This window comes from Plectropomus leopardus, chromosome 9 (assembly GCF_008729295.1).
Source record: "Plectropomus leopardus isolate mb chromosome 9, YSFRI_Pleo_2.0, whole genome shotgun sequence".
Classification (NCBI taxonomy): Eukaryota; Metazoa; Chordata; class Actinopteri; order Perciformes; family Serranidae; genus Plectropomus; species Plectropomus leopardus.
The window spans coordinates 19810815-19837995 of NC_056471.1; the positions used below are offsets into that span (position 1 = coordinate 19810815).

The 27181-nt window shown below is 39.0% G+C and overlaps 2 protein-coding genes across 2 annotated transcripts; both read left to right on the forward strand.

Annotated features, from left to right (window-relative positions):
- Positions 1-1263: 1263 nt before the first annotated feature.
- Positions 1264-8230, forward strand: LOC121948492. Its single transcript, XM_042493891.1, has 10 exons — positions 1264-1332; positions 2307-2357; positions 2483-2641; positions 3908-3958; positions 4076-4153; positions 4465-4524; positions 4675-4739; positions 4843-4978; positions 6729-6793; positions 8032-8230. The coding sequence occupies exons 4-10, from the start codon at positions 3923-3925 to the stop codon at positions 8228-8230; spliced, it is 639 nt and encodes a 212-aa protein (XP_042349825.1). The 5' UTR covers positions 1264-1332; positions 2307-2357; positions 2483-2641; positions 3908-3922.
- A 1119-nt stretch (positions 8231-9349) lies between these two features.
- LOC121948087 (sodium/potassium/calcium exchanger 3-like) lies at positions 9350-25583 on the forward strand. Its single transcript, XM_042493351.1, has 17 exons — positions 9350-9797; positions 10072-10167; positions 13507-13583; positions 13697-13771; positions 14396-14480; positions 16684-16787; positions 17026-17100; positions 17786-17811; positions 17930-17983; positions 18126-18262; positions 18566-18735; positions 20485-20740; positions 21030-21196; positions 21831-21945; positions 23276-23388; positions 24253-24318; positions 24856-25583. Exons 1-17 carry the CDS (start codon positions 9689-9691, stop codon positions 24964-24966), a joined length of 1836 nt encoding a protein of 611 aa, XP_042349285.1. The 5' UTR covers positions 9350-9688; the 3' UTR covers positions 24967-25583.
- Positions 25584-27181: the final 1598 nt, after the last annotated feature.

The window sequence follows — 27181 nt, forward strand, 5'->3', positions numbered from 1 at the left end:
GGTACTGAAAGGCATAACATGTAGCCAAATGTCTACTTTATCTCTGTCATTACTATAACTGTTAAACAAATCAAGTGAAAAATATGAATATATGCATACATATTTGACCAAACTGAGTTTTATTGCATCTTGTCAATGTTTTTGATCAAAGTTATACTGATCCTATTGAAAGGTTTTCATCAACACCTCTTGATGGTGTGATCCCGATCAAAACCGAGACCAGATTATACGATCTAATGCGATTTCAGCATCCCTTTATAAATCAATTTCAAGATTTAATCCAATCCCATGGCAGAAATCTGATCAGATTGTTTCTAAACAGCTGGGCTCAGGATAATATCAACAGGGAAGAAAAAATCTAATAACTAATTTATGGAGGAGGGAGGGTCATGTATTTTTCCCAAGTCGCTCAGTGAGTCTCAAGGAAAATATTTGCAGCTTTGGGGAAGGTAAAAAACAAACTAACAAAAAACGTCAAACCCCAGCCACCCCCTCCTCTGATTAGTAACAAACAATCCCTAATATAAGAGTTATCAGAACTGTGCGTTCTGTTACGGGCAGTGTTGGGAAGGTTAGTTTTGAAATGTAATAGATTACAAATTCCAAGTTATCCTGTTAAAAATGTAATAAGTTACGTAACCATTTTAATTATTTCATGGAAGTAATTTCACTTTTGATTGGTTTTCTAATAAATATTTTAAATAGAGCAATAAAGCTGAAAAGACATAAAAAGAGAAGTGCAAGAATGTCGCACTCAAATTTGTCTCAACCAAAAATATGCCAAAAAAAGGCATTCCTGCATGGTAAAAAGAAAACTTCACTGAAAATGACTTGTAACCACTTTGTAATCAACATTTTAACAACTGTAATTCATCACATATTTATTTTGTTATTTAATTCCTGTAGCTAGTTACTTCCTAACACTGGTTACAGGGCTGCTGTGGGGAAAAGAGAAAATCTTAGAAACTAAGGTTTTCTAATAATTGTATTTTCTTTTAAAAGCCGAATATGTATATATAAATTTATAAATTTACATATCATAGGACCTGCACGAAAACGTGACCGGGGGCATCTTCATATGTCTACTTTTAGTGCTCTCATGTATATCTGTGTTGTTGTTAGTGTGACTATTTTGTACATATATTTTGGTAAATAAATGTGAAAAAAAGGAAAAAGGGGGTGGGGGGGGATCTTTACCTGTTACGTGTTGACGTCATAATTACGCTGTAGTAACCGCGCTGTCGAGCACGAGCTCACCTGGACACGTATTTCCCCTCACGCTCGGTAGCTAACTTCTGCACGTTTATCTCATCCGTTTGGAGTTAGTCACCGGTAAGTTATTTTGTGATCAATTGTAAAGCGAATATCAATATAAAGCATTAGCAGTTTTAGCAGTAGGCTTTACTACTTTGGTCAACTTGGTATTTGGGGAAGGACCGTTTGACTTGCTAGCTAAACGTTAAACGTCACAGTTAGCTAACGAAGTCTGTAGAAACCCGAAGGACGGGTGCCGACTGGTCCTGAAAAACAAAACGTATTTTGATTAGTAACAGTAATTTAATGACATATTTTTATACTAAGTACTTATAGTTGCATGGTAACTACTTCCCAAACACCGTAGCGTCATGAGTTACGCTGTACACCGTCAACACTATTTTTTTTTGTTTGTTTGTTTGTTGTTTTTATTTATTTATTATTTACGTCATTTATTTATTATTTACTTTATTCTATTGTATTTTAATTTTTTTCCTTTCTCTCTCTAACTACTTACTTATTTATTTTTTCTTTTCCTCCTTTTTTTTCTTTTTTTTTAAAAAATCATTTCCTGCCTGCTTCCACCGTTAATACTGTTGTAAATACTTGCAGCTGCCGTTATTGTAATTAGCATTGTTGTCACCGTTTTCATTGTCGTTGTTGTTATTGTTGCTGTTGTTTTTGTTGTCTCTTGTGTCTTCCCCTCCCCTCTGTGTCCCCCAACCTCTCTCTTTTCTCTCTTCCTATCCACTCTAACGTTGTGCTGTCCGGTAGCCTTGCCAATAAATCTCAGTACGGACTGCAACAGGAGGAAGTATGTCACACCCCTCCTTTGCAGAGCAAATCTGTTATGGCACCTCAATGCATCCAGACCTCTCATACTGCATGCCTAAGCTGCCGAACAGGACAGGTTAAAAAATTTAAAAAAAAAAACAAACAAAAACAATGTGTTATTTTTTCCAAAGAGAAACGTTTGGAAGAAAAAATGTAAAATATATGCATGTTAAAAACTGTGTGATGCTCCTCATGGTGATTTTTTTCTTGATCAAAAGTACCAGGGAGGATTAAGCCAGCAGGATGGATGATGTCACAGAGGAAAATACGTGAGTGATGTTCACTGAACACAAATCCAGGCACTCACAAAAAAAGTTTTTGGTTTAGTTACATGACAATATCTAACATTTCTTCTCTTCTATGTGTGTGTGTGTGTGTGTGTGTGTGTGTGCAGGACACTGAAGGAAATGCGTGAAAAAATAGTGGAGCTGAATTACAGCTTAAGCCAGCAGAGGGACCTGAATGCTAAGATGAGGCAATGGTTGGATGCTTCAGATGATGATATGGCAATGCTGCGATCAGAGAACGCCGTCCTCAGGAAACAAGTGTCAGCGTAACTATCCACACATGATTGTCTCTGTTCATTAGCAGAAGGGTCCTTGAACCATTTCAATATCAAACTTTACACTGCAGTCATCTCTAAGTGTATTTATCATCTGATCTCCCTGTGTGCTGCACACAGATATGCTGTTGGCTGACCTCCAACACAGAATATGTTAAAGCTTTTATGTTTTGATCTCTTTTGCCCTTATTATTATTTTTTCTTCATAAATGTGCCTGCCATACTTTATTTTTTACTTTGCACTTTTGAGCCAGTGCGTTAACACTGGTGGAAAAAAACTGTCAGTAGCTTATAGATGTGTTTGTGTGCCTGCAGCCAGGAGGAGATCATCAGTAAAATACAGCAGGTTGAAACAGAGCCTTGCAGGAGTCTGCAGGCTAATGACCTTGATGAAAAGAGATGCAGTGAAAAAAAGATTCAGGAAATGGTGGGTAGACTTATTAGATAAACTTTTAAATGAAAATGTAACATAATTAAGACCGCATTTGAGCTAAATTACGACATCAGGCACATTATAATCCTTGATGATATCAGGTCAGGGTCCATAATTAGCATCCACCAGTCACCAAATGTGAGTAAAAATCACATCAAATCACATCCCATTTATAATCCCCGTGACTTCAGTAAGCGCTTGTGCTTTAGCAAGATTACTGCTCATGTTCAAAACTTTCTGCACATTCAAAACATATCTCAGTTATGTGTTGGTCATACAGTTATATCGAGGAAAAAAAAGATAAAATTTAAGGAGAGAAACTCGTATGTTGTACATATTTTCAGAGTGTCTCCCAGACACATAACCCCATTTGGGACTATAGATGAGACAAAGTCCACACAGCATTGCACTGTTTTTATTGTAGGTGGAAAACTGGAAATAACTGGAAAAACTTCTGATTAGACAAATCAAATCTCGCTATTGTGCGACTTATTGTCCACACATGTTAACTTCAGCACCTCCGATAAAGTGCAGATCACAGCCGATTCCCTCAGCTTTTCAGTAGGAAGTATACACACTGACACAAACACAGCTACTGGTCAGAGGATACGCGTCCAGTATCCAGGAAACTGCAAAGTCAATCTTATTGGTGATACTGGTTTAGGGAGGTAGGCCTCGTGGGAGAGAACGAGAAAAGCATCTATGTACCGAATGCACTGACCACTGCTAGAGACAATTCAGTCGTCGGTTCTGTGCCCTCGGGTACATTGCTGATTACAGTCTAATAGGCTGTGTTTGTTTTGTTTGTTGTTTTTGTTTTTCAGGAGAAGGAATCCACCATGATGAAGGAACAGAATAAGAAGCTTACTGCAGAGGTAGGGTGGCTGTTATTCTCCACATAGCAACTTTAATCTGTCAATATATGCTGCAGAAAGAAGCTGACAGGATTTCGAGACAACGTGCACATTTAAACGTCATTCTGACTTTTTCAGCTCAAGAGCCTCCAACAGGAGAGAGACCAGGACAAGTTGAGCTTGTTAAAGTCCAAGGCTGCATTTCAAACCCTCGAGGTAACAATATGGATTCAACCTTGAGATGTTAAACGATTTCTCTCCCAACATTCAACCTACAATTAGTTGTTTTACATCGTCCAGCAGCTCCTGATCTGTTATGCTGTGTGTCTCTTCAGTGTGAAATGGAGGAGGCTGAGTTAGGGCTGCAGGTTAGGGATGAGATTATTCATCAGGTAGGAACAGAGACTTAAGTACGAGGCAGTGACTGACCAAAAAGTCAGGATTTTCTCATAAATATTGATCTTTCTCTTTGAAGTCACATTTATAGAAGTTACCAAACGTCACATTTTTTCATGTGTTTGTGATAGAGAGACTCGCAGTTGAAGCACTCAGAGGAAACAATAGAAGAGTTCTCTAACGTCATACAGGTAAAGATGTTCTCATCCATCGCTGTTCAGTTAAGAAAGATCAGAAAAAACAGTTTTCACTCAGCTACTCGCAGCTGTAAGATAAGGGCTTCATGTTATGAGCTGTTGAAGTGTGTCTTGTTGAGTAGAGATCACGTTTCTCTCCTCCAGGCTCTCAGGCTGACCAATCAGGAGCTGAGAGAGCAGTTGGAGGACAGACTGGATGAGGCCTCATTGTAACCCTGACACACAATATCTTTTTAATTTTAATTCATATTGTGACGTACACCGAGTCGTCTGTTTGCACTCATACTGCATTGTGTGCCTGTTTGTTTCTAGAGCTACTGAGAAAGACCTAATTGGAGGAAAGGAAGGATCGCTCAGTCCCCCGCTGTCCTTCGCACTGGAAATGAAGCTGCTGGCCTCTACAGCTGAAGTGAAAAACAACACGTCAGACTCCGCAGATCTTACACAAGTATGACCTCTTCTTCCTGTGTTTAGACCACAGACTGTAAGAAATGTACATAGCAACATTGGTGTTACCCATCAATTTATAGATAACCACGTTAAAGCCTTGAGGTTTTTTTCTTTTTCTTTTTTTTTTAAAGCACCGACGAGGTTTATTAGAGCCACAAGTGGCCATTATGGATGAGGGACTCCCTAAAAACCTGCGTCACAGTGTTTTTTGCACATTGCATGTTCTCGTCTGCTCGCATTCGATTGTCTTGTCACTTTTTGGATAAGCTAGCAAAACCATAACCTAAAAAGTTGTTAACAAACTAATCCTTGCCTTAACCCTAAGATTAGATCTACAGAAGACTTCACGCCTAACTGTAACCACAAAAAGAGATTATGTATTTCTGTGATCATGGTTTTTGAAGATACACTACAGATTTTTTGTTACTTGTACTGTTACACAGCTGCAACTGCAGCTAACATGAGACTTCCCTGCAGATTTTTAAAAATGTATTTCACCTAACTGCTGATAAATTCTGAAATCAGCCATTGTGACATTATACTGCGGAATATGTACAGCAAAATGGTTCAGAAATATATAAACATTTAGATGAACTAAAATATGTCCAACAACAAAACATCTGGTCAGATGATGGTTCTCTACTCTGATGTCAGTGTAGTGTCTTGCATCAATAGATGTCGAGCCCAAATGGACTTACAAGGCAGACTATCAGTTTCTGTGTAAACAGGTGTGACACCAAATACTAAAATTGTAGAAAAACACAAATAGTATTATCTGTATGCTTTCGTATTTGACCTGCATCAGATTAACTGCATGTATTATTTAGACTAGTTTGCCTAATTTTCAAAGCTTTAGAAATAAAACTAACCCATCATTTTCAACTCACTCTAACTTTTTGGTTTAATCAAACCAAAATAATTAAGGAGTTATTCATTCTGCATTCTTACAAAAGTGCACACAAATTATATAAAGTCTGAAAACACAATCACAGGCTGAAATAGTCTCAGAGCCAACAAAGCATGCATTGCTGCATCCTGCAGAACCACGCCCATCCAGGTGAAAAACCACGTTTCATGCCTCATTTGGAGGAGAGGGTTGAGTTGGGGGCGGTCTGCGTTGCTACACCTCGATCCTGACTGACAGGTTGTAAATCAGGTTGCGACTTGTAAATCACAAGGTAACCACACCCTTAAGCATACCCTGCTTTATCATCTGTTTTACTCTAGATGGGGCCATAATTTACTAAATGAAACTCATGCTTTATTGAAGAAGACTTTAAACTAGCGATTGAGACCATAAACTTATACGGAAAATGTTTACTGAAGTAATAAATAAAGTGAGAAGTATGGTCATTTTCTCATAGACTTAAATACAATATATCTTCTATTTGCATCCACTTAAAAAGAATGCAGGCTTAAAGCTCTAATGTATAAGCTCCGCTTTTCAGAACCTGAAGCTGCATCCACTTCTTTAATACAGTCTGTGTTTTAGACATTTAAACCTGAAAGAATACAACATTTACTCAGCTGCCTATTTATTAGATACACCCTGTTCAAATTAAGACACTCTGATGCAACAGTTCTTCAGTAAATCCTCTGACGGGCCGACTGAGTGTAGATTTGTCACTGTTTGAGTGTCCTGTATGCCAATACAAAGCCCAGATTCAACCCCCGTCTGTCAGACAGCAGCTGCGTGACTCCAGATATAGAAATTAGGAGATCTGTGATTTCTGTTTCTGTGTCAGCAGGAGGAAACTGAGGCTGAGGAGCAGCAGAAACCACAAAGTCTCACAGTAGACCTTCAGATCAAAAGGTACTTAAGCTTCACATCACAGAACAGCTCTGATAGACTCGAGGAATGGGATGTACGAAAGGTCAAACCATAACAACATTATTCTGTGCAGGGATACATTTTCCATACTAGACAGACATAATAGACATAATAGACAGAAGATACTTTATTCATCCCTAAAAGGGACATTTGGCTGTCCAGCAGCTCATATTACAGTACAATACCAGTGATGCACAATAATGATTATTTCAACCAATAACCATAACCGATAATTTCCAGCTTCTTTTGGCCGATAAGATACCGATAACCGACAATTTCTTTTTGTTTGTTTTTCATTACCTGAGGGTGTGAAAGGCTGAGATGTAGTGAGAACAGATGAATTTAACATTATAGCTCTGACCTAACCAAATATAACTGACATCACTGCAGTTTAACAACAAAAACAAGAACAGTTCTGACTCTTCAAATGGACATTTTATTTTCAAATGAAGTGCTCTGACAATCTGGCAAATCAGAGTGGCTCTAAATTGTATCACTCAATAGAAATATAATAGCTTTTATACAACCAGAAGCCTACGGCTGCTTAGTCTGTAGATAAAACACTGTTGAATACAGATAGACTGTAGACTGTTGTGACCTCCAGAATATTTTGTGTTTTGAATATAAAAACAATGAATACAACAAGATAAAGAACAGATCTTCATTTTCATCAGAAAAACATAATTTCAGACTAATCGCTGGGAAAATTGCATTTTTTAAAAGAAAGTCATTTTCAAAAGAAAAATCAATTTCATTTTTGTATTTTTGGGGGGGGGGGTTTTCGCTCTTACTTTCTTATGTCAACTTGAATTGTACAAAAATAATGCTGAAAATAATATTCTGTTTGAGTTATAGTGGAACATCTCCCAAAATGTCACGAAGCACCACAGCAACAGAGCAGACCCTAAGTAACAGCCATTAACGGTCCTGATAATTATTGTGCATCCCTTAAAATACAAATCCTATAAATATAATATAAAATATAAATAAAGGTGAATAAACAAGTGAATAATTGAATAATGAGGGGAAAAAAGAGAGTGCTAAGAATATGAACAGAAGCAGTGTGATATGTTATTGCTCAGTCCACACAGAAAGATGATGCACAGACTTGTGTCGGGGGAAGGAGTTTATGGAGGGACGGTAGAGTTCTTACAGTTCTTACTTATGTATGTAATGTTTACTCATCCGTTATCATCCCTCTGGTTTCTCTGTCGTCTAAGGTGTGCAGGTATCTTGGAGACAGCCGTCCAGAAAGCAGAAGTATTTCTGCTTTCCGTCATCATTCTCACTGTTTTGGCCTTTTTGGCTTCAGGAAGCTTCACGGGAAACTTTTTTTCCATCAACAACTTGTGGAGCAGTGCATACCTGATGTTACAGCCCTACTGCAGTGTGCATTACGGGGTGTTGCCTCCTGTTTGATCTGAACACTCGCTATCACTGCATTACCTGGCTGATTGTGTTTGGATTTTGTTTTTTTGTTGTTTCATAACTATTCAGCAGATCCTGAGTCTGAAGATTTATTTGAATTACAACATGGGATCTTAGAGTATAAATCATTTTTGCACGTTTATTAGGAGTTTGGTAACTTCTGTAAATGCATGAATGAGTTAAAAAAAAATGCAATAACCTGAAAAAAACAAGTCAAAATGTCTGCGATGAAAAAGGCCCGTTGATGAACCATCTGCATTCAGAAATCCTGTATTTTTGTTTTTCATTTTAAATGCTATTAATTATAGCAGCTGTAATTTAGCAGGACTTGGATTTATGTGAACTGGGAGAACAGATATCTATCAACATAAGTGCTCAGTAAAAATGTTGATTTGCTGCCTAAATGTTCATCAAACTTCACTTTGGTTCAAAAGGAGAGATGCATGAAATAAAAAAGAAAACAGCTCAAACGATATATGTATGTGTGTGTGTGAGTATGTATAGTTATTTTTTTTAAATATGATTTTTAACCCTGTCATTGTTATCAGTGCTCACATGTTCTATGCACATTGGAAACATTTTCGCTTTTGTTTGCTGCATTTTTTCCTCCTGTTTAGGCACTTTGTCAGTTGTGTTAATCTCTGTTAATGGCAGGGATTTCTTTGTGGCCAGTGTGGGGAAGTGGTCAAAGCAACCAGTAATACTCATTCAATGTACATATGGTTATTGTATTAAGATGCACTCGAATAAAGTAAACATATCCTTTCATAAAGATATTAATTCTTAATTTTTTTCTTGTATAAATAGCTTAGATCAGCAGAGATCACTGATACAGACACACAACAGACTAGCCCGTCCTTATTATTATAAGGTAAGTCTAATAGTTTCACTACATTATAAATGTCACTATTATTCACATTTTGAATTACTTGCAGTAAACATGTGTCTCTGCTCCCATGCCTTCCAGTGTCTCCAGTCGCCCCTCCCAGCTGAAGGCGCTCCCTGGTGGTCTCCTCGTCTGTGACTTCAGGAAAACACCCCCTCCCTTCCTCCCTCCCTCCCTCTCTCGCTCACGGAAAATCATAAAGTGGGGGATCAGATGTAGGGCAGGAGGGACGAGAGGACGGTCTGTATCTAGAGATGGTTTTATACCGGAGCTGCTGGCTGGTGATTCATTGTGTCTCTGCTGGAGTTTGAGCGCGTGGATGCGGATGCTGCGTCGGTGGTGTCTCGCGCTGAGATGCTGATGGCAGGCCGGACCTCTCCAACCTGTACCGTGGATGGATGTTAGACTAGCTGACAGACGATAAATCAGGGGAAAAGAGAGCAACAGGCCAGTTAGATCCGGTCTGCAAAGAGGGGACTGGACCGGCTGTGTGAGGAGGAGGAGGAGGTGGAGGAGGCGACATGTTCTGAGCGGAGAGCCGGGGAGCGGCGGCGGCTGGCGGGATGAAGGCGCCGAGGAGACCGAGGCAGACGCGGCTCCTCCCCCGGTTCTGCGTCTGTGGAGTCGGTCTGCTCACAGCTGCCTGGATCTTTAACTTCAGTGATGTTGCAGGTGCCTCGCAAGTATAATTTACATAAAACTGACCTGAATTCATATGAACTAAACTCAGCCGTTACATGTGTTCATCATTCAGATGTTAGATTGCAGTAATAATAACATTATAGGCTCATTAAAAGAGTTTTTAGCTACAGTGGATAACATAAATACCACAAAGTTGGGTAAATGTATTGTATATGACAAACACACAGATATTCAGTGTAATTACACCTATTTTTATTTTTATTTTTAATCAGTAGTGCATTTATATGTCAATGCCTCTTTTTAGGCTTCCGTGGACACACTGTGGATCATGACATCTCCTTTTCCAAGAGAGGGCTTATCAAACATGAGGACAACAACCAGACTGACAGCAGGAGATCTGGTAAGACATTTTTCATGTGGGTTCACGTACAGAAAGGGGCATGAATTCATTTTAAGGGACTGTACTTCATTTGTCAGAGAAGATGGTGACTGGGGTGTGACAAATATTTTTTCTTCAGCTTCCCTAAATTACTGGCAGAAAATGCGTGACCCACACTCCACTGTATTAGTTATTAGATCTTTAAAACCATTTGATGTTTCAAAAGTTAAAAGTTGAAGATGAAATCCCAAAGTTGGATAAAGTCGCGGTTTTTCACCCTCATTGTGCACGCTGGTTAATTAACTGCTTATTTTTGAGAATCTTCATAAATCAGACATGTAGAATACAGCCATTTTAATGGAATATCACTATTTTAAGCTCAGATTTGGTTAGGATATATAGATTTTTTGATTGAAGCTTTCGTCCCACATTATATGTTTAATGACCGTTGGATATTTAAAATGATCAAATAATAATTCATGGTTTTTACAGATTTTGGCTATAATAAATGGTGTACTTTTGGCAATTTTTATAGAAAACGTGGCTTTCAAACCCAGGTTTGGGTTTGAATATTGGAGGTAAAAAAAAAAAAAGCCATTTAAAGTTGTAGGTCCCTCATCTAAGACTAATTTTTTAAAAAAAAGCATGTCCCTCCTCAATTTTAAAAAAATATTTGATATGGCTCCCTCTTTTTGCACCACCCCCTCCCCTTCCATAAATAACTAACAGTCCCTAACATATACAAAAAAATAAAGCCACTATTCAGGTTGTTAAGTTTGAGTGATGATCCTTTTCAGTCATTAACAGGCCTATATTTGAGTTTGTACATTAATGCAGTGATGAATGTATAATCACAGTTGTGATCTCCGTAACATCAGTATGTGTTCTGTGTGCTGAGGCAGAAAGTCCCGTCTCTATTAATGTGTTTAAGACTATCTCCTGCATGCATCGATCCACCTCTCCACTCAACCTCATCCTTCATTTCTTCGAACTCCGCACATCTAGATGTTTAAACACAGTTAGGCCTTTGAGGAGACCCGGTTGCTAGGAAACTGAATGCTGAATTTGTGGTTGGATGGCGTGTGCATCTGGAGCTGTTCAAAGTGTCTGCCCTGTCGTGGTGACCTGCTGATTAGTCGCCTCTCATCAGCAGTTCTCTCATCGCTTGCGTGGATCTATTTGGCTGTTTTTGAAAGAAAGAGAAACAGTGACAGCGTCGTACTGCCTGATGTGCCTGATGTACAGCCTGATTTTGTAGCCAATTACAGAGAATATACGGAGATGCATATATTGAGATAGAAAATCAGCCTCAGGGAAATACAGTACAGATTAACTTCAAGGCCTTTAAGACATTTTTTTCTTTTTACCATATTGTAATTTTCAAGAGCGCATCTTGTTCTTGGTGATAAAAATACACTGTTTGATCTAGGTCCAAACAACATCATGTGACAGGTTGTCATAATATCACACCATATCTGTGTCTTCATCCCTTCACGTGATCCATGTTTCTCTGCATAATGTTGCCTCTGTGCAGGATCTCAGCCACCTTCAGTCACACTTGTTTCACTCACATGTTTTGTCACCTTCATCTTCAGTGGCAGTTTTATAAATCCAGACTCTCAAATAAATCAGAAAGTCACTTGGGAGTTGGCGTTCCAGATTATTGCTGTTCTGAACTGCCCCGTAATAAAAACTTTTTCATGGCGCAGTGAGCCGTGGCATTTGTTTGAGCTTATGTGTAAGACAGTGCAGTCTGGCAAAACACTGTCTTGCGTTTGGACAGAGGGCGGTTGTTGTGCACCATCTTAACTCAGCCGAATTAGATGCCTCTGAAGGTTGACTTTATGGGAACCGCTGTCTTTTTGGACAGAGAATGTGAACATGAATACCTGGGTGCAGATTGCATAAGGGATAGTGTGAAGTCACAAGATGAGCGATTTCAAAGAAAGTGGGCGAAAAACTGAATTATAATGCGACTGAGCTGGTGTAGTCACATGACCGTGGCACCACTTTAACCTCAAGCTGGTTCTGCACTTGTTGCTATGGGATACAACCGATCACACATCCAACAAAGTCACACACACACGTACACATTTTGCACATGTACACGCGTGTGACTGGAGGTTCAGGGTAGAGCTGCAAATTGCGGTTATTTTCAACGCTGATTAATGTGCTGATTATTTTTCTTCATTAATCAACAGAAAAATGCCAATTATAATTTCCTGAGGCCCGAGGCAGTGTCATCAAATTGCTTTTTTTTTTGTCTAACCAACAGGCCAAAACCCAGATATTCTGTTTATAATCACAAAAGACAAAGCACAGCAAAACTAAATTCACATTAAGTTTCCAGTTTTGACCTTAAAAGTCTCTGGTCTGAAGACCTGGGGCTCCTCTCAGAGGTCAAAGGGCACCAAAACTCCTTTAAAAACAGAGATGCATGATCAGGTATGTTGTATTTTAAAAAGTTAAATTCCTGAAAGTGACAAAGACTGACTGGAGAGAAGGATTAAGCAATATTCTTAAAATCTGAGGAGCTGGAATTTGGAGAATTTTTGGTATTATTGCTATGAAATGACACGATTGGCCAGGATCTATGATTTATGCTTTTCCTTATTTTCTGTCATATGTTACAACGAAGGATGTTTTTATTAAATGTTGCCAAAGTTTCAAATATTTCTGACCGCCTCCACCTTGGACACGTCGATATGACAAGTACTAGCCAATCGAAGCACGGTCGGGCGTGACTAGATGAAACACTCTTGGGGAAAAAAATACATAGTGCCTGCAAAGTGTTTACATTATGTAGCCTCAACTGGTACATATAGCTACTCTGCGAACCCCAGGGAAACACGAAAGCTTGGTTGCTGATGGTGTAAATCTTTCCCTGATTTCAGATCATATTTCTGCTGGAACATGTCTGGTTTAGAAGATTTGGGGGTATTTTTCACGGTAGAAAGTGCCACTGCATTGCATTACAGTCATTCCTCAGCAGCAGTAATGATGCAGAGACACTGAATTATAGAAGACGTGGAAATGCTGATCAATCAGAGCAGACTAGGTTTTTTTTGGGATGTAGGCTCAGAAAACCTTTCAGAGGAATTCAGGTGTTCAGGCACTGACAGTATGAGGAAAATCTTGTGATTTATGAACATTACGGCGTGTAAAGATGTTCTAGTAGAAACCCAGAATACAAGTATGATCCTGAAAATGAGCATAATAGGCCCTCTTTAATTAATTCTACTTCGTGACCGATTCTTCTATGGCTCCTTTAATCAATTAATTACTTATCGTTTCATCTTTAGTTCAGGGATTTTCCTCATTTTATACATCATTAGGTTCCTCTGCCTCTCTGTTCTCCAGCTATCAGCGATTTTCCTGAAGACATCTTCACGATGGAGCAGCGGAGACAGGGAGCGGTACTCCTTCATGTTCTCTGTGTGAGTATCAGTCAGAATTTAAGATTAAAGAAGCTTCATTTTGTTGCATTCAACTTACAAACAGACACACTTGAAAGCCATGTGGCCAGTAATCTGTCTCCTGTATTTCACAGGCGATCTACATGTTTCATGCGCTGGCCATTGTGTGTGACGTTTACTTTGTGCCATCACTGGAAAAAGTATCAGAGGTATGACCTGATAAATGAATAAATCATGCAGGATATAAATAATAGTTTTTGATCTTGAAAAAAACCCGAGTCAACAATTAAATAGGTGATGTTTTCTTTGTGTTAGGACTTTGTAGCTGTTAATATTTCCCATGAAAAGGTGTAAACCAACAATGCATTAGTCCACCACCACTACTTTCCATCTTCTCCTTCTGTGTCACTGAGCCCCAAGCTTTTTTTGTTTGTTGTAACAGAAGTCACATCTTTAATAACAAATCACAAATATATTGTTTTTTTGTTAATTTAAAAGATTCAAAAATCTCCCCAAACCAAAGGACACTGTCATTTTTAGAAAACATGACTCGAACATGAGAAAACATTGCATTCTTACCACTTTCAATTGTAGATTAATACACAATTGGCACATTGGTGATTATTTACAGCATGTGGGATTGATGTGAATTAGACTACAGTGCCCACATTTTTCATAATAAAGAAACACATCCGCTAGAGCAACAACAATGTGGCCCTTTAATGTGTTTTTAATACATTTTAATGGAGCTCCACAGCTCTCGGGTTTTGGATACTCAGACAACAGTCATTAGTTGAATTGATCCATTGATTTGAGATTTGTTTGTCCCTCAGAACCTTCAGCTCAGTCAAGACGTTGCCGGGGCAACCTTCATGGCAGCCGGGAGCTCCGCCCCCGAGCTCTTCACCTCTCTGATTGGTCAGTACGATACTCGTCTAATCAGTTCCTCACTCCAATAAGTTAGCCCATTGATTGCTCCATCAGCACTCCAGTTATCTGCAATCAGATGCATCTTCAATTGATTAGGACTGAGAGGTCAAGTGTCTGCAGGCAGAAGCACTGATTTCAAGCCTAAAGAAGACACGAACAAAGACAGCAAGATGACCATGTTCGCTTCTGCCTGATGGTTTGACAGCTCGCTTGCAAATTACTTCACTTGTCCGCATGTTCTCACAAAGCACTTAGGACCTTGGCTTTCAAACTTCTGCAAAATGACAGCAGGCCAGCGGCCAGATCTAAACAAACAATAATATTTCTCAGTATAAATGCAACTTATCATACAATGGTTTGTACGATATTTTACGAAAACGCACACAAAACAGTTCACAGGATATCTGATGAATTAGCACCCCATGAATGACGATACCCCCAAACGTTAAAGTTGCATTATTAATGTAATGTAACTAATGTGCAGGTTCAGGCTTTAGGGCAAAGACACATGATGAGGATGTACCTTCAAATGACTAATGACTAGTTCACTAAACGGTTCCGAACACCGATTTCCTGAGGAAAGTCCCAGGAAAAACTCCTGTGATTTGAGAGCCCGTAATGTTTATCTGATAGCAGAATTCTAAAATACATGTGTTTTGTACTAATTGCAGGCTCATTATTAGATAGGACATGTATAAATTTTGATGTGTTACTTTTCGTAGAAAAATGAACAGTGCGTGAGAACAGGCTGACATGTAACCTTTCGATTTTTGTTGTCCCCAGTCGTCTTTTCAAGAGGTAAATTCAGAAGCAGCAGCCCCTCACAGGCCAGGTGTACGACAGGGCGTCTCTGGGGTTTGAGGACTTTTGGGGCTTGGTCTAGACCATTGTCTGAGGATTCACCACGATTGTTTTTCATTTATAAACAAGCTCTATTTTGATGCTTTTGTTTATATTAAAGTACGAAAAAGGTTCCCAAAGTTAATTCACTCATTTTCGTTGTGAATTAGAAAATAAGTCAGTATGCCACCCAGCACCATGACCTTAAGTTAAACTCGTATGGCTAGTGATGTGCAAGTTACTGAAAATGTACAATTAGTTACAGTAACTTCTCTCAAAAGTAGTTGAATTACTTTACCAATTACAGCATATATAAGTAATTAGTTACTTTTGTGTTAATTTAAAATATCTGCTTCCTTTCTTTTATGAATGCACACTTGGCTGTACTAGTTTAATCTTGCTGTGAAACAGTGTGGAATAGGACAACTGTTAAATATTACCATTAACGCTAAGATGAAAATTAAGCATTGGAAAACAAAACACACTAACCGAGTGTTGGTGACCTCAGCCACAAATTACTACAGGTGACGTTAGATCTAAATCTGGAAAAAATCGAGGGAATAGGCTTCGTTTGTCTGCTGTGATCAAGACAAAAATAGACAAAAGATATTAGCAATTATATTTGAGTTATTTAATTTGATGAATTAATTAGTAACATTTTTAGTTACCTGCAAACGTAGTGGAATCTTGGATTAAAAAAAACTTGAGTATGAAAGAAAGAAATGAAGACTATGAAGAGAGAAATGGTGAATATTAAAATCTAGGCACTGGCATTAATGAGATCAATCAGAGAGAAATTTTAAAAAGAAAGTGTGGTGTTTTCAGTCTTTGGAAACTGTGGCCCAGATACAAAACAGAGACAGAAGCCATCGCACACTGCAAGAAACTAGAACACTATTTGGGGATTTATCCAGGATATTGCAGCTTTTCAAAGAAGAAATAACATACTGTTTATTAAAATAGCCTCGTAACAGATGTATTGCTTTAATTTTTACGAATGGACATTTCCTCATGTATTGCCTCAGAAATAATCCTTTTTATTCTCTAAAGAAAAAAAGGTTTGCTTTCATTCTCTAAAGAAGAAAGGCTGGCTTTCATAAGTATTGGAGTGACTTTAGGCAATATAGCAGTGAATATTCCACACGAGTAGCACGAGATAAAAGATCCACAGCCCCTGTGGATATATATCTTATAACTGAAGATGTAATATTTCTGTTCAGAGGAGAGAAAGATTATGTTTAACGTGCAGCTTTATGTATGTGATGGAGGTAAAATCCATCATTTCTTACAGACTGTCACATCTGTTTTTGCTTATATTTATCACTTGCTCTTTCCTGTTCTGTGTTTTTAGGGGTGTTTATCACAAAAGGAGATGTAGGTGTGGGAACTATTGTGGGATCAGCTGTCTTTAACATCCTGGTCATCATCGGCCTCTGTGGGATCTTTGCTGGACAGGTACATGCAGCCTGTTCAGACCAGGACCTAAAAGAAGACTCAGAGTCACTTTTTACCTACTACAAAAGGACAAATGACAAAATAGAAATTAAGTAAAAATAAAAGCAATTTTTGCTTTTTTATTTTACGCCTTTTTTGCCAGTGTAAAACCCAGAAAATGATCCTGTAATTATTTATCTTTCATTTTATACTTTACTATGACTAATGAAAATATTATGTTTGTGTCCTCTCTCGTCAGCCGATCTCGCTGAGCTGGTGGCCTTTGTTTCGTGATGCCGTCTTCTACATCCTGTCCATAGTGGTGCTTATCCTGGTGAGAAATCAGCATATATTCTGCTGTCAGTAGAGAGAAACTGCGCACATTATATGATGTTATTGCTTAGTTTGATACCAGATTTCCGAGGACAAAACTCCATCCTACCAGTCATTGATTTACTGAAACACATAACAAAAACAACAACGAAAATCATAAGGATACCTTAAATATGTTTGTTTTTTTAGATTTTTAAACAAGATTTTTACTGTGCAGAACATTTCATAGCCCCTATCTACACATGTACAAAAATAAAGATATAAATAATAATAAATAACTAATAATAAACTTAAATTATAAAGCACTTAAAATGAAGTTACCTCATGCTTAAACAGGATTTAAAACATTGCAGGATTTAAACAAATAAAATCAGGCAATTTAAGCAATAAAGATGATTGAGAAAGAAGTGACAAAACAAAAACAAGAACCCCAGAAACAAAGATAATTACCAACAATGAAACAGATCAGCATTGTGGCAATTAACTGCCCTGAAGACTCCACTGAGGCAAATTAAATTAGCCAATCAGAAATTTGACATAGATGCAAATACTATCATATCTGATATAGCCAATAAATGTTTTTTAATGTTCTGTTACTAGGACATGTAATTGTTTGGGTTTTTATTATTTTATCATTTTTCTTTATTATTTTTAATTGGTTGATTGATATTGTATCTTATTTGCAGGTGATCTATGATGAAAAAGTCATGTGGTGAGATTGCAGTGAAACTTAATTACACTATTACACATCGTTCTCTGTTGTTCGAGTATCAGTCTGCAACATAGCTGACTCTCACTGCGATGAATCTGTGTTTATTTGCATGTTTCAGGTGGGAGACCATCATCCTGATCTCGATGTACGGAATCTACATAATCATCATGAAGTGAGTCTTTTTCTCCCTCATCTCCATCCTGTTTGTATCAATCCACCATGTGCTCCACTAAGCACAACATCTTTGTGTGTGTGTGTGTGTGTGTATGTGTGTGTGTGTGTGTGTGTGTGTGTGTGTGTGTGTGTGTGTGTAGGTTCAACAGATCTCTGTGCAGCCTGGTCGAGAGACACTGCAGCAGAGCAGGTCAGCCGTGTCTGAGCGGGCTGCGGCGGACGACTGCTGTCGGAAACATTGGAGACTGTGACAACGACATGGTGCCGCTGAAGCCAGGTGCTGGAGCTCCTGTTTGTACGTGTGCATGGGTACATCCAAAACATAAAAGAAGCTCCGGCGTTCAGCAGACCTAGTGACACAGTTTAGGCTGCCAGTCAAACCCATTTCTGTTCCCCTGTGGATTTCCAACAGGCTGAAATAGAACTAGACCACCTTGATGGACAAGATTTTTTTTTTCTCTCCACTTTTTCAATCACTCTGTCCTCTTTGTCTCCTTGTTTATCAGCTGTCCATCGTTTGCTGCGTTATTACGCCGTTATCTCCTCCTAACCTGCATCCATCTCCCCGCACTTTCCATAGATTCGTCTGTGGTGGCCGGCCAGGACTCAGGGGTGGTGATGGTGGATGAGCTGCTGAACTTGCACCCCCACCAGCTCTCCTTCTCAGAGGCAAGCCTCCGCCTTCTCATCACCCCGCATTTCCCCCCCTTCACCCGCCTGCGCATGGCAGGACGCATGGTCATCAATGAGGTACACTGCACGCGCTCCTCACACACTTGACATAACCTCAAGTTCCCGTGGTGTTTACATCTAGAGTGGTGGGTATGTCAGTGTGCATGTGCAGCACTTTAACATGTCACTGTCAGATGAGCAGAGTCATATTAGTGAAATTAGATACAATGAAGGATCACTGCGCTCACCCTTGTGTACCGAAACTTGCCCAGCTATGCATTCATCCATTCCTAAGTTTGTGTAGTAAAGTCCTTTCTAAGTTTTTAGTAAATAATAGCTAGTTTCTTTAACATGTTGCATTGCACAATTAAAACTCATAAAAGTCACTGTAGCATCACAAGCTGCAACATAACTGTGGGGGAAAAGATCTGTTTTAGGGTCTTTTACTATGGATATGTTCAAACTGCAGGCAAAAAAAGTCAGATTTTTTTTTTTTTTTGCTCATATGTGACTGATCTGTTTTTTTCTTAACAGTATGAAGAGCACAAATCACTCAATATCGGATCATTTCAATTCTCATTTGGGCCACCGTCTTACGTGGTCGTGAATCAGATACAGGTCTAATCCGATCCAACCGGTTCTCGACCATTCTTTGAAAGAAAGAAAAAAAAACGCTCACAAACAGAAGCACATGGCTAAATATTATGCAAAATAGTGTTGTCAGTATTTCATTCATTTTTCCCAAAAGCATGCATGTGAGGAGTTTAATAGATTAGGTTAGATACGGGTCACTTCAAACATGAATGTGGGGAAAGAATCTGTAATGTGAACGTAGCTTTTATTATTTCTTGATTTGCACATGTTGGTCAGTTCAGGACTGTGACCAGTTCACACAGAAATCTGATACTGGCTGCATTTAGAAAATAATGTGAATGATTAAACAAAAAATTCCAGCAACAATTCAAACTGACTACTGAGGCTTGCAGCGTGAACGTACCGCATGTTAAATTTCTAGGTAAACATGATGAAAGGTTTGTTAGTATTCATACAGTTTACAATATGTGGAAAATATTTGTTACTGTTAAACTAAATTACACTTTTTAGTAAGTCAGTCATTGCAGACAACAAAGAAAATGTGCAGCTTTATATATTGAATTATGGATATTGATAAAACAGGAGGTCAGTGAGAATGTGGTTTCTTTGTTGTTGCTGTCTTTGCTGCGCAGAACCAAACAGGTTATTTTCGGCCATCATGAGAAATCTTTATGCTCCTTTTGTGCCGGAAGAAAAGTCCCTTTGAGTTTAGAAGCTGCCATTTCAGCTCGGTGGTGGTGTTATTTGTGTATAATTTGTTTTGTTTTTTTCATATTGATTTGTTAAAATAGGTGCAGCAAGATTGTACTCTCAGCGCAGTTTTTTGATCAGGAGGTTTGCAGGTAGAAAGATGGAGAGATAGATTTTTCATATCAAACAGCATCCTGTTTGCTGCCCACAAACACAAACAAACACACAGAGACTGCTGCCTAATGCATAATATTATCCCCCACACAAAAGCAGACAAGAACTCAATCTCCAGATCGGCTCCTTCACTCTCCCGGCTCTCCTGCATGTGTGCTTGCCATTTTCAGTGCCAAATTAAAGTGCGACTGCTGCCCCTGCTACCATGCCCCCGATCAGTGCTTTCCAAATCCCCCCGGGAGAATGTGCGGACATGCCTGGCTGCCTGATCACAGCTTTCACATTGTCAGCTTCAGTCAGATGAAATCATGTCATTTTGTTGTCCCCCTTTTTCATTTCCTTCTTCTCTCACTCCCTCCTCATCAACAGAGGCAGAGGCTGATTCGGGCCCGGGGCGGGGCGGAGGAGGGGGGAGCTACAGGGGAGGAAGGTTTGGGTGCTAACGGGGCCTGGGGGAGGGAGAACGGGACGATGGCGGAGGGAGACAGGCAGCCGCTGGAGGGAGAGAGGTGTAAAGAGACGCGTGGAGAGGCAGGCGGGCAACCTAAAGAAGAAGAGGAGGAGGAGGAAGAGCAGGAGGACGGAGAGGAGGAGAACACTCCTTTCAAACCCTTCGTTCTGCCAGGTGAGCGGTGAATGACAGCAGACGCTCGTCGTCTCTCACGTCCTAACAGTCTCTGGTCTGTTTTGGCAACAAGCTACTTTTTATCACTCATAACTGTGTGTGACGATCGATGCTGCTGTAACAAACATTCCTCTTTAGCTTCATTGCTAATGGAGCTAATTAAAAAGGGTCGATGCCAAGATTTGCACATATGAATAATTGAAAAGTTTTCAATGAATCTGTAATGATCCCTGTGGGGAAACTTGTGTGCACACGTGTTTGTGTGTGTGTGTTTTCATAACTTCCTCAGATGGTTGGTGTGTGCGTGTGAAGTGGCTGCTCTCTTGGCCCGTGAGCGTCCTGCTTTACTGCACCATCCCCGACTGTAACCTGCCACGCTGGGAGCGCTGGTACCTGCTCACTTTCCTGTCCTCCACACTCTGGATAGCCCTCTACTCCTACCTCATGGTCTGGATGGTATGAAACACGCTAAAACAACGCCACACTTTCACACGCACACACACACACAGAGACATAAATATACACAGCCTCTGTGTTTCAGTTTTACTTCAGTTTAACGATACAAACTGTATGAACAAAATCAACGGTATGTGTTAAGTAGTGACTGAAAAAGCAAAAGCTTATATATAACTGTCTAATTCTCATCAGTCTTAACCTAACCACCCTTTCAAGAATAAAAGGAAATCATTCGGACTCGTAACCCTCAGAAATAATGTTGTAAACCATTCTTTTGAAAACCAAAAATGAATTACACTTTTGTGATTTTATATCACCATTGTTCCATATTTTAACCCCAACAACAGAAACACATCTCCTCTTAATGGCTTTTTTTAGCTTTTGGTACAGAAAAACTACAAAAAGCACTTAAATCATATTTGCTCTTCTGTATTAAAAAAAACAACGTTGTACACATCCTGGCAATAACTTTGTTTTTGCTCTAAACAATATTTAGGTTATTTTATAATATACCAAATCTTTAAATTTGATGGTTTTAATTTTAAAAACAGGTTATTAGTGTGATCATAGCAACAAGCCATATTAATGATGTGTAAAATGTCTCTTTTTTTGTTGTTTTCTTGACTCTGTCCAGGTGACCATTATCAGCTACACACTTGGAATCCCAGAAGTCATCATGGGCATCACTTTTTTGGCAGCTGGAACCAGCGTCCCCGACTGCATGGCTAGCCTCATCGTTGCCAGACAAGGTGTGTGTGTGTGCGTGTGTGCGTGCACTCGCTCATGTGTGTGATGCACCTGTGTGTTTAACTTCCAGACAGGTTTTAAAGGATATTTTACTTTTTTACTAAATTTTTCTTCAACATGGTTTTCCCACATGATGGTTAAAAAACTCTGGATGTAGATCTACTCTGTCTTCCTCATTAAGAAATCCAAGATCTGGCCTCTGCTCTGTCCACAACAGCTGCCGACACCAGATAGATTTTCCTTCCACTTTCTCCATCGCTGCTCTCGTGAGGTTGAGTGGTGTAAGAGCATCAAGATGATTAGCATTAGACGAAACATCACAGAGATGATGATGATGATTATTGTTGTTATTGTTATTGACAGTTATTATTATTACTTTGTTTATTTACTTATTGATCTATTTTTATATTTATTACTTTGTTTTAAATACATAATACCCAGCTGTCCCTGTTGGGAAGCACTGTGTCACCTGTGGGTTTTTTTGTGATATTTCATATTTACACGCTGAAGAAGGCCGTCTGCCATACATTTTTGAGTCTCAGACTCAGGTTAGGAGTCTGTTGTACGCAAAAATCAGCGACCAGCAGACATGTCAGAATGGTAAGCATAGTTAGTATGTTTTATTGGTTTATGCTGTTTGTTAGCTTGTAGCCTAACTGGCTGTGGCTGACACAACATTAGTGGATGTGATCCAATATATAAAAATCTAAATAATATGCCATGATATTACACTTCACATTGGTCCAGTTTTCCTCCAAAATCTTCACACTTTACCATGTTTGCTGTCAAAACATTCACTATGCCGATGCTGACGAGGCCGCTCTGCACTCGGGGTTTCAGGTTTCTTTGCTTGTCTTGTGTCAAAGTCATTTTCGCCATCGTTATGTGTTTTCCGTATCAGACGACGGTTGGCTTTTGTATTTGCGACATACCTAATCTATCTTGCCTGGCGTACGTTTTATTCTTATTGATTGTAGGAAAGTGCACAGACATCGCCTCCTTCAGCAGAGGAATGTAAAAACACCTCTCTAGTGATAAACTTTGCACAGATACAAATCAGAATAGCCAAGCTTATTCATTTTAGGGGACATAAACGTAAGCATATCACATTTTTAGTGGCGACTTACTTTAACTGTCTGACAACATATTTACATTATCAACCTTTGTTGCACGTTTTGTCATGTTACAAAAATAAATCTGATTAATTGTTGATAGTTAATAGTTGGCCAAAAACTAGAAAACTTTAAACTGTTTGACTGAATGATGACATTTGAATGCCTTTGCATCACATATTTTATATGAATTTCATTGTGTGTGTATCACATGTTGCAGGAATGGGTGATATGGCTGTGTCCAACTCCATTGGCAGTAATATCTTTGATGTGCTGCTGGGCCTGGGTTTCCCCTGGGCGCTGAGGACTCTCATCGTCAGCTACGGATCAGTGGTAACAACAACTGTCTCTCTTTGCCTCATATCTTTATACAGCTGAAATCACCCATGATCCTAAAACAGAGTTGTATTTTATTGGTTATCCCCCGTCTCTTCCTCTTGTCACCTCTTCAGTTTCCAATTATTTATATAAAAAAGGCAAAAATAATCCAGAAAATACTTAGTTTAGGATTTCAAAGAGAAAATGAAGACTTGTCTTTATATCTGAATAGTTGCCAAAGTAATTAAATAAATGTGTATCAATATAGAGCACCTTGACACCTATTAACACCTATAGTTTATTCGCTTTTATCCAAATCAGGTACCAATATGTTACAATGTTGTGCATTGACTGGAGTTTGGGGAAGGCTCATTCCAAGACAGTTCAGAGGAAGATACACATATTGATCCTACTAAACTGCTCAAAGGTTTAAAATATTTCTAAAGATTCAACGGGTATTGGCATGGTCTTCAACACAGTCGACACCTGTTCAGCACTAATGTGAATAGAAAGGACAAGTGTAGGTTCTTTTTTTAGCCAAAGTACAAACACAGGTGCAGTGCAACTGACTACCGGAGCTGGTTTAATCCAAAAACGGCACAATGCTCTCTCAGTTTGGTGGGATCATGGTTGGATCATGTTGTCTTGACACAAACAATCCAAACTGTCCCAAAGTTTGTTTGTTACCAGACCGAGACCACCTTTTTAACGGGGTATCAGTCTGGCTGCTTTGGTCCAAACCTGTGTACGAAATCTGTTCGTACACGAAATTGATTTAACCAAACTAAAACAAGGCAGGTATAAAAATGCCTTAAGACACTGAATTTATCATCGCATGATTTTACAACATGTTAATGCTTCATGTCTCTGTTTTTTTAGGTGACTATCAACAGCAAAGGCCTGGTGTACTCAGTGATTCTTCTGTTGGCCTCAGTCACGCTCACTGTGAGTTAGAGCTCTGTCATATCCGACTAAAGCTGATTCATTTTCAATCTTCAGATTGTTTGACAATTTTTATGATATACTATTCAAGGACTTTTTCATTTACATTAAAGGATTTTTTTTGTCATTTTTATAATACGGTTTTTCGTGTTTCACGTCATGCTATACTATGACTTTTTTATAACAATCTATATCATAACATTTCATTAACATACTACAACATTTTTTCACTTTTTGACTTACAATACTATGACTTTTTTGCACTTTTAAGGACATACTATCCTCTCACTTTTTCTCTTTTTATGAAGAACTCTGCTTGATCTTTTTTAATTTTCAAAACATACTATACTGTGACAAATATTATGATATACTATTCATTTAGATAAAGTTTAGATTGTAGCATGAGCGAACAGTCTGCACCAACATCAGCTGCCTCTTTTTTTTTACCAATGTTTTTCATCTAATTTTTCCCTGTTAAGGCCTGAGAGCCCCCGCCTCTGTTTTCAGGAAATAAATCTCTCTCTCTCTTTCCGTCCTCAGGTCCTCTGTGTCCACCTGAACTGCTGGAGGTTGGACCGCAAGCTGGGACTCTGTCTCATACTGCTCTATGGCATATTTCTCCTCTGCTCTGTCGGCTTCGAGAGGTTGTAGAAGACACACACACACTCCCCACATACCACACCCATGCACCAAGTCACACAAAGGGATGCACAGACAAGTGGTCCGACTTGTTTCTTCACCTTTACTGCTGCCATTATTCATCAAACATACGGACAGATAACTTTTCATTTCACTGAAGCTGTTTACCTTTGATAAATGAGTATTTTACATAGTTTTGTACCGAGCACCTCCAGCCCAGACTTTGTGAAATCAAACCCAACTAATAATGCACTATGTCTCACAGCAAATTTATAAAGTATTACATTTGTGTTCTGAACCCAAGAATATTGTATAAGAAACCCCAAAGTGTGTTAGTTTACTTATGGATACTTTATGACTGCCACAGATAACCTCAATGACCAGATGATTCCACATGTAAGTTTATATAGTTGCTTCTCAGTGCGTGAAGTTAGTTTATGTAAGTATTGTCGAGTTTTCATCACGCCTTTGTGTCTGTAGTTGCAAACAGCATAGCATGGCTGATCATCACGCTCCAGGTAATTGCACTAAGCCACTGTTGTCTTGGCCTTGTACATAAGGTAGGCCCGCCCCCCTCTCTTTCCTTAAAGCTTTTCAGCACAGAGGTGGTGGTTTTGTGCTGAAACAAAAGCGACTATTTGCTACAAGGTGTTTTTGAATGTCTGTTTGGAGAGCGTCCTTGAGTGTGTGTTGAAATAAAATGTTTTGTTCAGTGAGGCTTATCTTTTTTCTTCACTTACACTAAATTAAAAATTATCACAAGAGTTAGAGCAATGAATATTGGTTAAAATCGAAGCAGCGTAAAATTTTAAATTGTTCCAACAGGGTTTGATTGAGTTGTGCATAAAGAAAAAGATACATTTTAACTTCAAAAGTGACATTTAAAACACAAAATACATCTATCTATTTTATGGCATACTATATTATTGCATTTTTTAATTTGACATAAAATACAGTGATGTAGTTTTAGGGCCCAAGCACTGACTGCAGGCAGTTGCGAAGGCCCTATTGAAATTATTGGAATTAGTATTAGGGCCCGAGCACGAACTGTGCGAGGACCCTCTTTGAATGCAAAGTGGAAGCAAGTGCTCGGTCCCTAATAAGTCCTAATAATGGTTCCATCAATTTCAATAGTGCCTGCGGTCGGCAGCCCTCTCACTGTGTTTCACCTGCATGTATGAAATTTGGCACAGGTGTCTATCATATCCAGATGTACAAAAAAAGCCTCTTGGACACAACCCCCTAAACCCAACAGGAAGTCATCCATTTTGAATTTTGTGCTAACCCCTCATACTTTTGCAAACTCGTCCTACAGGATTAATCCAATGGATTTCAAATTTGCAGTGTCCAATCTTAACACCTTTGTGATGAAAAGTTATCAAAAGTCCGCGCTAAATTTTCCCATGGCACATTGTTGAATTTTGATGTTCCCCAGTTACATGCATTATATTGTGATGGGCACCTCCTCACAGGTTGATCACATTCAGCTCAGAGTTGGTAAGAAAAGCCTTAAAACCTTGATCATGCCTTGTTGTGAAGATTATAGGCTTTCCTTCAACGCTGTTGCCATGACGATGCAGTTTGTGTGCCAAACAGGAGGTTGTTGTAACTTTGCTTTCCATCACCCCATCGGCACCAACTTGCACAGGTGTAATCAAATTGCAGACCCAAAGACATCACCATGTCAATTGCCTGTCCTACTCATTACGCCCCCTACTGGCAAAAGGCAGTATTTACATTTACATGGAATGTTAATTATTTGGTCTGTGAATGATGAACACCAAGATGATGCAGAATTGCAGAATGTACCCTTCAGGCCAAAAACTTCACAATGTAGCATGTCACAGAATGGCCAACGAGGCAAAAGTATAGTATGTCAAAAAAAGTCAAATTTTGACGGCTCCTAAAAATGGCTGAAAGCCACTTAGAATACCTTGTAGAGATGCGTCACAGTATACAAAGTGGGAATCAAGGCCAAAACAGGCCAAAAAATCTCAGAATTTAGCATGTCCAAAAAATGGCCAACAAGGCAATAGAATACTATGACGAAAAAAGTCAAAATTCAGCCGCTTCTAAAAATGGCTGAAAACCACTTAGAATAGCTTCTAGAAATGCGTCATAGTATACAAAGTGGGAATAAAGGCCATAAATGGCCAAAAAAACTCATAGCATCACCAAAAAATGGCCAAGGCAAGAGTATAGTATGATGGAAAAAATTCAAAATTTG

Bases quoted from the DNA above. Each gene is read 5' to 3' on its own strand.
- LOC121948492 (XM_042493891.1), top strand. From the start codon at position 3,923: ATGATGAAGGAACAGAATAAGAAGCTTACTGCAGAG. The intron at 4,525-4,674 runs GTAAAGATGTTC...TCTCTCCTCCAG, and splicing joins AGTTCTCTAACGTCATACAG to GCTCTCAGGCTGACCAATCA. The intron at 6,794-8,031 runs GTACTTAAGCTT...CTGTCGTCTAAG, and splicing joins GTAGACCTTCAGATCAAAAG to GTGTGCAGGTATCTTGGAGA.
- LOC121948087 (XM_042493351.1), top strand. From the start codon at position 9,689: ATGAAGGCGCCGAGGAGACCGAGGCAGACGCGGCTCCTCCCCCGGTTC. The intron at 13,584-13,696 runs GTGAGTATCAGT...TGTATTTCACAG, and splicing joins TACTCCTTCATGTTCTCTGT to GCGATCTACATGTTTCATGC. The intron at 21,946-23,275 runs GTGTGTGTGTGT...CACATGTTGCAG, and splicing joins CCTCATCGTTGCCAGACAAG to GAATGGGTGATATGGCTGTG.